General features: G+C 51.8%; 2 protein-coding genes across 4 annotated transcripts in view; both read left to right on the top strand.

The window, feature by feature from the left end:
- The window catches only part of Vps45 (vacuolar protein sorting 45), a 59,830-nt gene extending 58,544 nt beyond the window's left edge, over nt 1-1,286 (top strand). Inside the window, exon 15 of the mRNA NM_013841.3 lies at nt 967-1,286. Coding sequence (NP_038869.1) covers nt 967-1,054 — 88 coding nt within the window. The 3' untranslated portion in view covers nt 1,055-1,286. The remainder of the gene's footprint in view (nt 1-966) is intronic.
- A 476-nt stretch (nt 1,287-1,762) lies between these two features.
- On the top strand, nt 1,763-12,309 carry Plekho1 (pleckstrin homology domain containing, family O member 1). 3 transcript variants are annotated; one of them, XM_006501930.3, is made up of 6 exons: nt 1,763-5,347; nt 5,474-5,596; nt 8,840-8,980; nt 9,570-9,674; nt 10,216-10,317; nt 11,485-12,309. In XM_006501930.3, the coding sequence occupies exons 1-6, from the start codon at nt 5,321-5,323 to the stop codon at nt 12,187-12,189; spliced, it is 1,203 nt and encodes a 400-aa protein (XP_006501993.1). In that variant the 5' UTR covers nt 1,763-5,320; the 3' UTR covers nt 12,190-12,309. The 3 variants fall into 3 exon arrangements, with proteins under 3 accessions (XP_006501993.1, NP_075809.1, XP_011238508.1); NM_023320.2 differs by having other exon boundaries at nt 5,279-5,347; nt 5,450-5,596; nt 11,485-12,290; XM_011240206.2 differs by lacking the exon at nt 1,763-5,347 and having other exon boundaries at nt 5,450-5,596; nt 10,203-10,317.
- The last annotated feature ends 913 nt before the right edge of the window (nt 12,310-13,222 follow it).

Below are 13,222 nucleotides of genomic sequence, written 5' to 3'. Positions count from 1 at the left end.
TGTGTTTCAGTAGAAGGCAATGCCATGGCCTCTCCTCCTTCCCATTTTTTGTCTCTAATGGAGTTTAGAGTTTAAATCCTCCACGCCCCTGCGTCTCCCAGCTCTGACCTATGAAGCAGGGTGAGGTACTTCCCATCCTTCGTCACCACAGAGCATGCTTACAAATGCCATCAAAATAACCCTAATGTTAGCCAGAAGCCCCTGTCGCCAGGGAGCAGCAACTTTAACTAATTCATTTATCCAGCATGCTGTGACACACATCATACACACACAAAGGCTTTTTAGAAAGATTTTAAAGAGGAAAGCATACCCAATAGGATAAGATCTGCATTTTAAGAAAATATATGTAATTTGTACTAATGTAACATGGTCCTAAGGTAGTGGTTCTCAGCCTGGGGGGCGTGCACATATCAGATAACCTACATACCAGATATGTGCATTGTGAGTCATAACAGTGGCAAAATTAGTTATAAAGTAGCAACAAACTGTATTAAAGGGTCACGGCCTTAGGAAAGTTGAGAACCACTGTCCTAAGGTACTATATAAAACCTTGCCTTTAAAAGATCTGGGGTCCCATACCTTCTTTCTACAGTTTCAGTGGGTAGGGACACCTGCTGCGAAGCCTGATGACCTGAGCTGTACCTCTGACCTCTACACAAACACTCTGGCACATGGCCTAGCATAGCAGCTGCACTTAGGATCTTGTCACTTAGAGAAAAGGCTGTGTGACACCGGCCTGCATCACACAGTGAGCGCCAGGCCCAGAAAAGGAAAACGCACTAATGTGCACAAAGGCGTTGTCCTCCTGGGCAGGACGTTCTATCCGCCAGTCGGACTCGGCACATGGTATCGACCAGGACTTCTCCAGCTCTATTCATGTTTCTTACCAGGTCACAGCCGTGAGGGCTGCTCTGCTTTGGTGAGGCTTTTGCTTTTCTGCCAAATAACCTGAAGTCTCTTTGTCAGCTTCCTAGAGGAAGTCCTGGCTTCTGGGCTGCACAGCCGCAGCAGGGAGAGCTCGCAGGCCACCTCAAGGTCAGCAAACAGAAGATGAGATGGCAGTGGAGAGCGGCGAGAATGTCATGGCCTCCTCTTACCTGCCTCGGCCCTTCCCTGCTGACCAGGGGCTTTGGGGCTGGCCCTTGTGTTTGCTCTGACTCACTCCAGGTAACCCCGATTCCTGGACTGCTGGAACAGACCCCGGGACTGCGAGCCGACGATGAGCCCACCCCGACCCACTTGTGATTGTGTATGGAATAAACACACTCTTTGTGTATTTGACAGCACAGGCTTCAGTGTTTGATGGGCTCTGTTGAGGTAGTATATGAGAAATGTGTTGTCAGAGATAAGAGGGATTCAGAAAGCCATGTGATGCACGCGGTACCATCACTTAGGTCCTGACTTCTCTTGATATCCTAAACAAGTGAAGTTCTGACATGAGCCAGCCATGTTAAGGACCATGGTATCAGACCTTTGTAAAGTTGGCAAAGCCTTTCTCCCAGATCAGGTTCAGACTGCCCCCCTACAGACAGACACCACCTACCGAGACCAGCCTGAGACTGCCCCCCTACAGACACCACCTACCAAGACCAGCCTGAGACTGCCCCCCTACAGACACCACCTACCAAGACCAGCCTGAGACTGCCCCCCTACAGACAGACACCACCTACCAAGACCAACTAACTTCCCCCCCCTGGGCTGTACATAAGTGCACAGAGGCCCCAGGTTGCCCATCAGAGTACAGACAGCCCATCTGGCCCTGTCTTTTCTTTTCTTTTTTCTTTCTTTTTTTTTTTTCTTTTGGTTTTTCAAGACAAGTTTTCTCTATATAGCCCTGGCTGTCCTAAAACTCACTTTATAGTAGTGGCCTCGAACTCAGAAATCCGCCTGCCTTGGCCTCCCAAGTGGGATTAAAGACATGCACCACCACAGCCTGGCTTGGCCCTGGCTTTTCTAGACCGGTATTTGTGTCTGTTCTTTCCTCTGTCCCAGTCAGGGTTCCAGGACCAAGACTCGGGGGACACAGCCCCCTGTCCCCTTACCTCATCCCTCATGCTCATTTCTTTTTAGAGCCATTTGCTGTAGCATTGAGAACCCATGTGGGGTTGCAATAAGAATCTATCTGCAGAGATGTAAGGGATATTGTTTGGTTTCTTTGAGGCTCATTCATGGGAATTCATAAGGTGAAGACTCGAGATGATGTCAGACAAACAATGAAGGCACAGCCTGTATCTGGACATGTTTAATTATGCGGGCAGATGAAAGCTCTGGTCTGCCTCTCCTGAAGCAGTGATAGAAATCAGTGTCCTCAGATAATCATGCTCATGTTCATGTATGTATGTGTGCACATGCTGGTGTGATTGTCCTTGAAACCAGAAAAGGACATCTGATCTCCCTGGGCTGGAGTTAGAGCCTGTCCAGTGTGGGTGCTGGCAACTGAACTCAGGGGCTCTGCAAGAGCCGCAAGCACACTTGACTGCTGAACCCCTTAACTTATATGTTGATAAGTATTCCTTAGCATCCTTCAGATTTGTCACATTTATATAACCAATACTGGACATAATCGTCTTTTGTGGCTGGCTCAGTTTCCTCCTCCATAAAGTGAAGATAATTAGTGCCTTCCTCATGTGACAGTAAGGACTAAATACAATGATCCAGTATAATATTTACAGACCATTCCAGTATTACTGGTCTCATTTTATTAAAAAACATTTTAGTTAAGGAGCTATGTTTTTAATAACTCTTCCTCTCTCCCATAGGTTAAAATGTCCTGGTCAAAACACCAATCCTATTTTTAAAATAGGATTTTAAAGTCAAGGATATTTGTTTTTAAATGTCAGCTCAGATATTTCTGCCCAGTAAACTTATAAACAGCAATTCACAAGATGTTACCTCTGAGAGTTTTTGCTTATCCCCCTAACTGCTCAGTAGAGCTATTGGTGATGCTCTTACAGGTGGGCATGCTAAGCCACATGAGTCCCTGCAGGATCTTATCTCCCTAGAGAGATTAGCTCAAGTTGTGTGTGTGTGTGTGTGTGTGTGTGTGTGTGTGTGTGTGTGTGAGAGAGAGAGAGAGAGAGAGAGAGAGAGAGAGAGAGATGCTCACTGAGTGCTATAACAATGTGTAAAGGAAACCAGAAGTGCTATTCCAATTTCTCACTTAAGCACTGGTCTCTAAAAACAGTCCCACTTAGATCCAAATGCAGGTGCCATGAGGTTCACTCGGTGAGAAAGGCCAGCTTTAAAGCAAACCAGCTGGCTTATAGGAGCATGCAGTGTCAAGGCAACGAAGCAACGGTGAGGGAGAAGGCCAGGGCTATAAGGTTAATATTTCAGGTTACTGGGAGGGAGGGGCCGGGAGGGATGGGGACCAGCCAGAGATTTATGTAACATCTCAAGACACAGACAGGCAGAGAAGGTGCTGCAGCCCACAAGCATCTGCTCCAGAATCTGAAAATTACTTTGGTTATTTTTTACGAGTCCCTCCGCCTGATGTTTCACAGAGCACTAGCTCCTGCCTGGTGCTGTGCGGAGCCCAGGGTCTTGCACACTGGAGAGACAGACTCTAGTAGCTGTTGACTAAATGAAAGCTGCAGAGAAGAGGGAGATGAGGCAGACATGAATTCCTTCTGCCTTGAGCCAAATCTATCTTTCCTTTTCCTCCTTGGAGTGAGTGCGGGTGATTTGCGGGTGATTATGCTAGACGCCCTGCTGAGTGCTAGGCAAAGAACTCTACCACAAGCCACGCCCTCAGCCCCTATTTAAACTTGGTAAATCACGTGGAGACAGGAGGCTCGGTAGACCAAGACCAGCCTTGGCTATGTAACAAGTCTGAAAGCAGCATAGGTAGGCTGTGTAAGACCTTGTCATAAGCCCAGCAGTGATGGCCTGGCCTACAGAGTGAGTTCCAGGACAGTCATGGCTACACAGAGAAACCCTGTCTAGGAAAAAAACCAAAACCAAAACAAACAAACAAACAAAAAAGACCTTGTCTTATTAAAAAATAAAGACAAAATAATCCAAAGCATTCTTACCTGCTCAGCCAACAAGTTCCCAAAAGCTCATTCCCTCAGCTGTGCCCTCATGCTAGTACATAGGCTCCCTCCTAAAGCCTTTCTCAGTCATTTCTTTGCCCTTTAAACAGGCCAGTACCAAACAGAGATGAGGAGGAGATAGTCTGTAAAGTGTGCTGTGTGTGTAGGGGGTAGTCTGCAAAGTGTGCTGTGTACACGTGTACAAAGTCTAAAAGGCAGACCCGGGTTAGAAAACCTCTATGCTAACTCATGTAACAGCAGTGTGTCAGTTTGAGCATGACAAATGGTTCCCTGTGCTGGACTGATCTTTTCCCAAGGGATAATATCCTCACTCTTATATGCCTTACAAAATGGTACTCGACATTCTAAAGTGCCAATATAAGAGCATTTTGAAAGCATAAAGTTCTGTATCCACCTGAAATAGAAGTCAATTATATGGCTAGTGAGATTGCAGGACTGGGAAGCACGGTGGGTCTAAGAAGAGGTATCTTTCTTGATAAATTCTCTCCCAAAAAGCCCAAACATCCTCCACTCCTCAAACCACAAACTTACCAACACTTCATCTTGGACGTCTCTGGGAAAAAATAATTCCCCTGCTCTGGGCTTTACTCATTCGTGGTGGTTGTGTTTACCATACACCAGGTTTATTAGCTTACTGTCTGGTAGTAATTGAACCTAAAAGACACAGTTGGGTCCTCGCGGGCTTTCATGGGTCAGCTGATCCTCCTTTTACCAGGTAGGGGAACAGAGACCCAGGAGTGGTGAGGAAAGCCGCGCTCAAACTTGGGCTCCCTCCAAGCCACATCAGAAACACAGGACTCAGAAGAGCTCGCGGTCCGAGCGTCCTCCGGGCCTCCCCGCCGCTGCACGCGTGTTTACCGCAGGCCTCGCGGGGCGCTCACGTCCGCCCGGCAGTAGGTCGAGAGTGGAGACTCCCGGGGCTCCGCCAGCCGGAGTCTGCGGGTCCGAGGCGGCCGCTCTCCCACGGCGCCTCCGCTCCATCCCGCTCGCCACGCCTCGGGCCCGCCCCCACCGCCGCGCCTCCCGGTTATCCGCTCGCGCCTCCGCCGGGTGCCGGGTCGGAAACAAAGGCGGGGGGCGGGGAGCGCACGGCGGCGGCGCCGCGGTCCGCCCTTCATTCGGAGCCCGCGACGTCAGCGGCGGTGGCCGGGGCCGGTGCGGCGGGGGCGGGCATGGGCGACGGGGGCGGCGGGGGCAGCGGGGGCCCGGCCTGCGGCTAGCACGAGCCGCCGAGCGAGCAGCGGGCGCGGCCGCCCGATCCCGCCATGAAGAAGAGCGGCTCCGGCAAGCGGGTGAGTGCGCGGCGCGCGGACAATGGGGCTGGGGCTGGCGGGGGGGGCGGGGAGGGCGCAGAGACCAGTCTGAGCCGCCGCTCCTCGTCTCGCCCCGGGCAGGGGCCTCCGGATGGAAACCATCAGTCTGCGGCGCCCGAGAAGGTCGGCTGGGTCCGGAAATTCTGCGGGAAAGGGATTTTCAGGGAGATTTGGAAAAACCGCTATGTGGTGCTGAAAGGCGACCAGCTCTACGTCTCCGAGAAGGAGGTAGGCGCCCGCCCTTGCGCGAGCCGTCGGGACCCTGTCCCCACGGCGGCTAGTTCTCCGGCTTGCCCCGCCTCCATCTCTGCAAGTTCAGGGGTCGCAAAAGTCCTGTGTCTGCAGAAAAAAGTCACCCCCGAGTGAGAGAACCTGAGTGGGGTTTAGGAGTTTACTTATTTGATGTGCCTTTGCGGACACCTTTCTCAGAAGTTCTGACATCCGCCGCCTCTCCCTCTATTCTGGCCCCCTAAAATACGGTTGGGGGTTTTGGTGGGGTTTGTTTTTGTTACACACTGGTATTCGTATCCCTCGATCCTTCCTGTCTTCCCCACCCCAGCCCACCACTCTCTCCGTTCCTGCGGGGGTTGGGAGGGAGGAGGGCATATGTAGGTCCCCTGAGTAGCACAGTCTCCCTAAATCATAGAAAACACAACTTGGAGGCAGTCTCTGGGACCAGGGGTAGAGCAGCGGTGAATGCCGGATTCTTGTAGGAGCTAGCATCCTGAACCAGGCTTGTTCCTCACCGTCCACTCCACTTAAAGGGTAAAAAGAAAAAAGAAAAAAAAAATTCAAGGAACTCATATTCTGCCCATCTTTATTTGTAGACAGGGGGAATGGAGTTAGGACTGTGAGCGCCTGTGTGTGTGTCTCCATGGCTTTGGCTCTGTAGTTTTACAGGAAACCACAGCCCGGCACATGGGGTCAGAATATAAAGCCAGGTCGTGGAATCCAGATCCCTTCCCCCTTTGTGAAGCCCCAACTCTTGACTCAATAACAAGAATGCTGAGAAACTGAACTTGCTTCCCTGTGACTGTCTGATCATGGTGGCCTGTTCCTGTCCCTTTCAGACTGGCCCTTCCTCCCTTGCCTGCCCTCACCCAAAACCAACCGAGTGGGAAGCCCTCCCTTAGCTCTAACCTGTTCTGCTTTTGTCACTAGACACTTGTTTTCTGCCCTTGTATTTGGGTAAATAAAGCCTTTTATGGTGTCGAAGCAGATACACTTGCAGCTGGAGAGCTGTACTCATCTCAAAGCAGTCTACTGAGACAAGCAGAGAACTAGTGTTGAGCCCCCAGGCCCCTCTTGAAGGGGCCAAAACATAACGGTTGGAGAGGCCTCAGAGCAAGCTAAGGGAAGCCTTGACCGAGTGTGCTCTCGAGGGCCACTGCTACCTGCTCTCGAATCCTACAGAGAGCTCCCCCAACGATTCTCTTGCTTTCTATTTTTGTTTATTTTAAAAGCAGCAGTGGGTGTCACCTCATATCTCCTGTCTTCCCCGAACTTCATAATGCCAGGAAATGTAGTTAGCAATCAGGAAGGGCTTCCTACAGGTCCGAGGGGAAACCAGAGGACAGTGAAGGGCTACAGAAACAAAACAAGGCCTTTTCCCCTTCTTATGTTTGTCTAAAAGGCAGAACCTGGTGTGAGAGGGAGAGATGCAGAGCAGAGAGAAGATAGGATGACCTCAGCCTAGAGTGTCCGCTGTCCTCTGACTCAGGAGCATCTGACTAGACCTGGGGCCAGATGCCCCCTGCTGGGAAGGGCAGTGGAAAAGAGGGAACGGCACCTTATACTGACCCTTCTTCAGAACCAGTTCCATGGTCCAGTGGGCCTGGGCTAAGGGCAAAGCTGCCACAAGACACTGTTTATTCAGCCTGTAAACAAAAGCAGTAGCAAAGCAACGCACTGAAGATGTGAGACCCAAAAGCAGAGTGTATTTGCAATTTACATGCAAAAACAAAAGAGGAAGGGAACCCTGCTAAGCATTCTGTCTCAGTCCTCCTTTCTGGGGAAAGCAAGGTCTCCCACAACTCCTTTCTCTAGAGAAGCCCTTCCGTGGATGTTGTAGGGTCATTCCTAACTCTCCAAGGGCATCCCTTCACTGACCTGATCAAGGACCAGAGGTAGGAACTGATCCATACCTTAGGGAGACTTCACAGTAGAGGAAGTTAGGTTGAATGCTTGGTACAACTGTGGGCCGAGAGACAGAGGGTTAATTTGGAAGATGTAGTCATAAATGAGACTTTGGGAATTCGGTGTGAGGAAGAGACAGAATACAATAGAGAGCAAGGTGCCAGGGTATCTGTCTTTTCTGGGCACTGGCATCTACTTATCCTGCTGCCTACCTCACCCAGCCTCCCACCCTTGCCCTTCCTGACCTCTGTCAATGCATCCCACTCCCAGAGTGCCTTATCAGCCTTGTCCACGCCAGGAGAGCTCCCTTCCCTTCCCTCCCCTTCCCTTCCCTTCCCTTCCCTTCCCTTCCCTTCCCTTCCCTCCCCTCCCCTCCCCTTCCCTTCCCTTCCCCTGGGAAAACAGAACAAGTGAGTCCCTTCCCCTGGCTGCACACACCCAGCTCTTCCCTCGCCTCCTGCCCTCCGAGCTTTCTGGCCTCTGCTGATAGTTTCTCTGGGAAAGGCACAGGAGAGGAGGTTGCTGTATCATCCCACATTCCAGACTGTGTTGCTGTGAATCTCTCTGGAGTGATTCTCCAGAGTGTTTAAGGCCCTCTTCCCAGTCAAAAAGCAGGGAGCCCTAGAAAGGGGAGAGCCCTGGGGAGCCAAACCTTGCCAGGCAAATGGCAATAGATGAATTTTCCCCACGTTCCTCCTCAGCACATGTGCTCAGCAATTCAGAAGGATGGGCAGATCGGCCACGGGCTGAGCCTTCTTATACACGTTCGCTTGGTTTCAACTGTTTCCCAGGGAGACATGACCAGCTCATTCCTGGGATATCCCCAACCAGGTGGAAGAGAGGGATAGCCTGCTGTCAGGAAGTAGTCTCCTGTAACATCCTACGATAGAAGAGAGCAGGTGGAAAGAACACTCGGAACCATCGTACTCACTCCCTGAGGCCAGAGGCAGCCCTTTGTCCCTTCCAGATGTTGCCCTTTGTCCCTTCCAGATGTTGGCTGCCTTTCCCCTTCCCCTGGACGTTAGTGGTCACTCTTGTCTTCCTTACTTGGAATGATCAGAGCAGTCCATTCACCATGTCCCTTTAAGGACATGCCCCTTTAAGGACTTGTAAGCTGCGTCCTTCAGAGACAGAGGGTCATGGGCAGAGGGAGGCACGGGGACGGTAGCTTGGGGGGAGTGGGTTAAACAGACCACCATACAGGGACTCAGGTCTCAGTCCCACCCCCCAGTACACACCTTAGGTGGGCTGGCTTCCTGCTGTCCTTCTTGCTCCACTTTCTTCTGGAGGAGAGAAAGAGTAATTTTATCCTCATGACACCCCACCCTCTCATAGGTAAAAGATGAGAAAAACAGTCAGGAGGTGTTTGACCTGAGTGACTATGAGAAGTGCGAAGAGCTCCGGAAATCCAAGAGCAGGAGCAAGAAAAATCACAGCAAGTTCACCCTGGCCCGGTGCAGACAGCCGGGCACCACGGTAGGCTCGCCCTCGCTGTGGCCCTAGCTGCAGGGGCCATAATTATTTTCCCTCTGGCTTTTATTATTTAACTGGAAAATATTCTGACCATTTCCCTTCCTCTGGGCAGGCCAGCCTATAACCTATTTAGCCATAAAGAAGTCTCTCTCTCCCCACCCCTTCCTCTCCCCTCCCCCACTCACACACACACACACACACACACACACACACACACATCCCTACTGTGTGTATGTACATATTCTCTTGGGAGAAACATTATTGGTGCTTCTTCCCTGATGGGTGTCTGAAGTTCAAGGGAAGCCATGGTTGTCACACCCCGTGTCCTCAGACGTTTAAAGATCTAAGTGCATTCACACCTCCCCTAGTTGTCCCCAGTGTCACTTTCTTAGCCCCACCTCCACACCCATCTTTGCTAAAACAACCCGTGCGTTCTGCAGGAACAGACTCTGGGTTCCTTCCGTCACTGATCATCCCAGAAGCAGGGTCTCCCTTCCGGGAGCGGGGTGTGAGGGAGTGAGAGGATTATTTCAGGGGGTGGGTATAATGTATTTGTAATGCCCTAGCTAAGACAAGAACATTCCCCTCACAGGCACCCAACCTCATCTTCCTGGCCGTGAGTCCTGAAGAGAAGGAGTCATGGATCAACGCCCTGAGTTCTGCCATTACCAGAGCTAAAAACCGTATCTTGGATGAGGTCAGGGGCTTGCTGTGGGGCAGCGATGGGGTACTAGGGCGGAAAGCAGGCTGTGGCTCACTAGATGAGGAGGGGTGCTTTGTGGGGTCCCTTTAGTTTCACCCAGATCAGTTTCTTGGCCTTTTTTTTCCCAGTTTTTTTGAGACAGGGTTTCTTTGTGTAGCCCTGGCTGTCCTGGAACTCACTCTGTAGACCAGACTAGCAGATCCAACTGCCTCTGCCTCCCAAGTGTTGGAATTATAGGAGTGTGCCACTAAGTCCTGACTGTTCTCAGCTTCTTTAAAGGCCCTGTTGTGTCATTCCCCCACCCCCACCCCTTTTCTCTCTTAAGCCTTTTCTCTGCTGATTCGAACCCCACACCCACTTCACAACGCTTAATCTAGTCCTGGGTCAGTTGGGTCAGTAAATCCTTGTGCCTATACCCTGCTCAGAAGCAAGTGGTGGAATGGCCTGCTTCCCAGTCCAGGCGAGTTAGGGTTTGCCAAACTCAGTTGGGACAAAGTCCTAAAGAAGCCCTGTGACTCACAGTGCATCTCTTCAGGTCACCGTTGAGGAGGACAGCTATCTTGCCCACCCTACTCGAGACAGAGCAAAAATCCAACACTCCCGCCGTCCTCCAACCCGGGGACACCTCATGGCTGTGGTATGTAAAACTGCAAGAGAGTAAGCACTGCCCAGGGGCCAGTTCTGGGCTGGTCCGTCAGCTGTGTATGAGCAGGAGCACTGTTGGGATCAAAGGCTCGGGAGACCTCTCCACCCTGCGTCCCTGTCTGATGCCTCTAAACCAAAATTACTTAGTCAGCACGTAGCACAAGTCAGACATCTCTGTTCTCAAAAACTTCTGAGGAAATGAGAAATACCCCTAGGACAGTGAAAAGCAGAAGTGTTGTGTTCAGAATGATGTGTGCTGCTGTGTGGTGGCCGGCCACTCTGAGGGGTGACAGTAAGTGCCACACACCCCACGGCTAACCCTCTACCAAATGAAGTAGTGGTTTCTCACGTCCAGCCTTGCTCCAAGTCTAGGGAGAGGCTGTCCATTGGAGGTGGAAGAGCACAGGCCTTGGAGTGAGCAGACCTGAGGAACATCCATGGTCTCTGGGCTGCCTGAAACATGGGGCAGTGGCGAGTCCTTTAGGAAAGCGGTTCTGAGGGAAATGGTCACAACAGCACACACGTGACAGCACAGAAAATACTGCATTCCCTTTACCACTTCTGTTCGATTACAGTACTTAAGAAATAAGGGAACAACAGGTTGGAGAGGTGGCTCAGCGGTTGGGAGCAGTGGCTGCTCTTCTAGAGGTCCAGGGTTCAATTCCCAGCACCCACTTGGCAGCTACCAACTGTCTGTAACTCCAAGATCCAACACCCTCATACAGACATAGCTGCAGGCAAAACACCAATATACATAAAATAAAAATAAATATAAAAAAGAAGACAACAAGGTTCATTACAAGGCAAGGATTCAGAGTTCAGATATCAGAGCGGAGCTAAGGTGTGTGGCTGAGAAAATGTAGGCAGAGGAGCCTCCTCCTCTGTCCGTCTGTCTGTGGATCTTACTGTGGCACGTGGGCCGCCCCTATGATGCTTAAGAAGTAGCCATGCCCTGCGAAGCTTGTAGAGGAGCAGAACACAGACAATGTGCAGGAAAGGATAAGTTACAGAGAAGCAGAGGAACTCAAATCGTCATCACAGGGGTCAAACACAGCGGAGAGGGGGAGAGGGTCTCGGTTGGAGTGGAGGCGTCCCCTTCAGGGAAGGGACCACAGCTTGCGTTATCCGTTCACTGCCTTTGTTCACATCTCTTTCCCAGGCTTCGACCTCTACCTCAGATGGGATGCTAACATTAGACCTGATCCAAGAGGAAGACCCTTCCCCTGAGGAGCCAGCCTCTTGTGCTGAGAGCTTCCGGGTCGATCTGGACAAGTCTGTGGCCCAGCTGGCTGGCAGTCGACGGAGAGCGGACTCAGACAGGATCCAGCCCTCTTCGCAGCGGGCAAGCAGCCTTTCTCGGCCTTGGGAAAAACCAGACAAGGGAGCCCCCTACACCCCACAAGCACTGAAGAAGTTCCCCAGTACAGAGAAGAGCCGATGTGCCTCCCTGGAGGAGATCCTATCCCAGAGGGACACTGCCCCAGCCCGCCCCCTTCACCTTCAAGCTGAGGAATCCCTACCCCCTGTCCCTGCCCAGCCAGGGCAGCTGTCCCGGATCCAGGACCTGGTAGCAAGGAAACTGGAGAAGACTCAGGAGCTGCTGGCAGAGGTTCAGGGACTGGGTGACGGCAAGCGGAAGGCCAAGGACCCCCCACAGTCTCCACCCGACTCGGAGTCGGAGCAGCTGCTGCTGGAGACAGAGAGGCTGCTGGGAGAGGCTTCCTCCAACTGGAGCCAGGCAAAGAGAGTGCTGCAGGAAGTCCGGGAGCTGAGAGACCTGTACAGGCAGATGGACCTGCAGACCCCGGACTCCCACCTCAGACAGACCTCCCAGCACAGTCAATACCGGAAGAGCCTGATGTGAAAGGGGGGGCAGGTCTGAAATTTGGGGGGGCACAGACTCTTTATCTCCAAATGTTGCAGGATAAAGCTTTTTTATTTACCTCAATCCAAAAAAAAAAAAAATCAAATTCATTGCTTTTGCTGCCGCCTCAACCACTGTGGCTTTTTCCGACCGACTTCCCATGTCAACTCCCTAGTCAGATTGAGCCTTGAGGCCCAAGTATAGAGAGCTCTCACCTGTACAAAGAATAATATAAGCAGACCTTTTGCTATGCATAGGCCACCTGCCCCCAGGCACAGTAGGGATCGTCCCGGATGCACACAGGCGGGCGTCTGGGTTAGAATGGGCTGGGGACAAGGTTTCCTCAGATGTCCCAGGTTCTCACTCTGAGGCTGAAATTTCAGCTCTGCAACTTGAGTTCTAGGGACACAGGGGCCAGTGCCACCTGTCCATGCCATTAGAGAAGTGAAATTTACCTGAGCCCTGAGAAGGATATGTGGAATTAAAGCCTCCCAACCAGACACCGGCTTCTCACCAAGGTGTGTGCACAGTCAGGAGAGGGCCACTAAGATCCCACTCCCTAAGGCTGAGGCTCAGTGTGTGGTGGCTACCCAGCAGTGTGAGGCCCTCTTGACTTATCCAGAAGGCTGAGCAGCACCTTGGCTTTCTTATGCAAGGGCTCCCTTCCCCTCCCACCAAGGATCCCAAGATACAGACTTGAATAGATGGGACCAGCTTGGTCCTCTGACTGGGGTGGAGTAACACACAGACTGGGGAGCAGCTGACCCTGTGGAAGGTCCTCTGACTGGGGTGGAGTAACACACAGACTGGGGAGCAGCTGACCCTGTGGAAGGTCCTCTGACTGGGGTGGAGTAACACACAGACTGGGGAGCAGCTGACCCTGTGGAAGGTCCTCTGACTGGGGTGGAGTAACACACAGACTGGGGAGCAGCTGACCCTGTGGAAGGACTGAACTAAGAATGAAACTGGCTTGTGATGGAGGCTGTGTGGGAAGGAGGGGAAACCAGACCTGGGCCCAGCTTCCTCTTTCTGT

Source organism: Mus musculus, chromosome 3 (assembly GCF_000001635.26).
Source record: "Mus musculus strain C57BL/6J chromosome 3, GRCm38.p6 C57BL/6J".
NCBI classification, from domain to species: domain Eukaryota; kingdom Metazoa; phylum Chordata; class Mammalia; order Rodentia; family Muridae; genus Mus; species Mus musculus.
The sequence above is the reverse complement of the archived record's forward strand: the minus strand, read 5'-3'. Positions and strand labels throughout refer to the sequence as shown.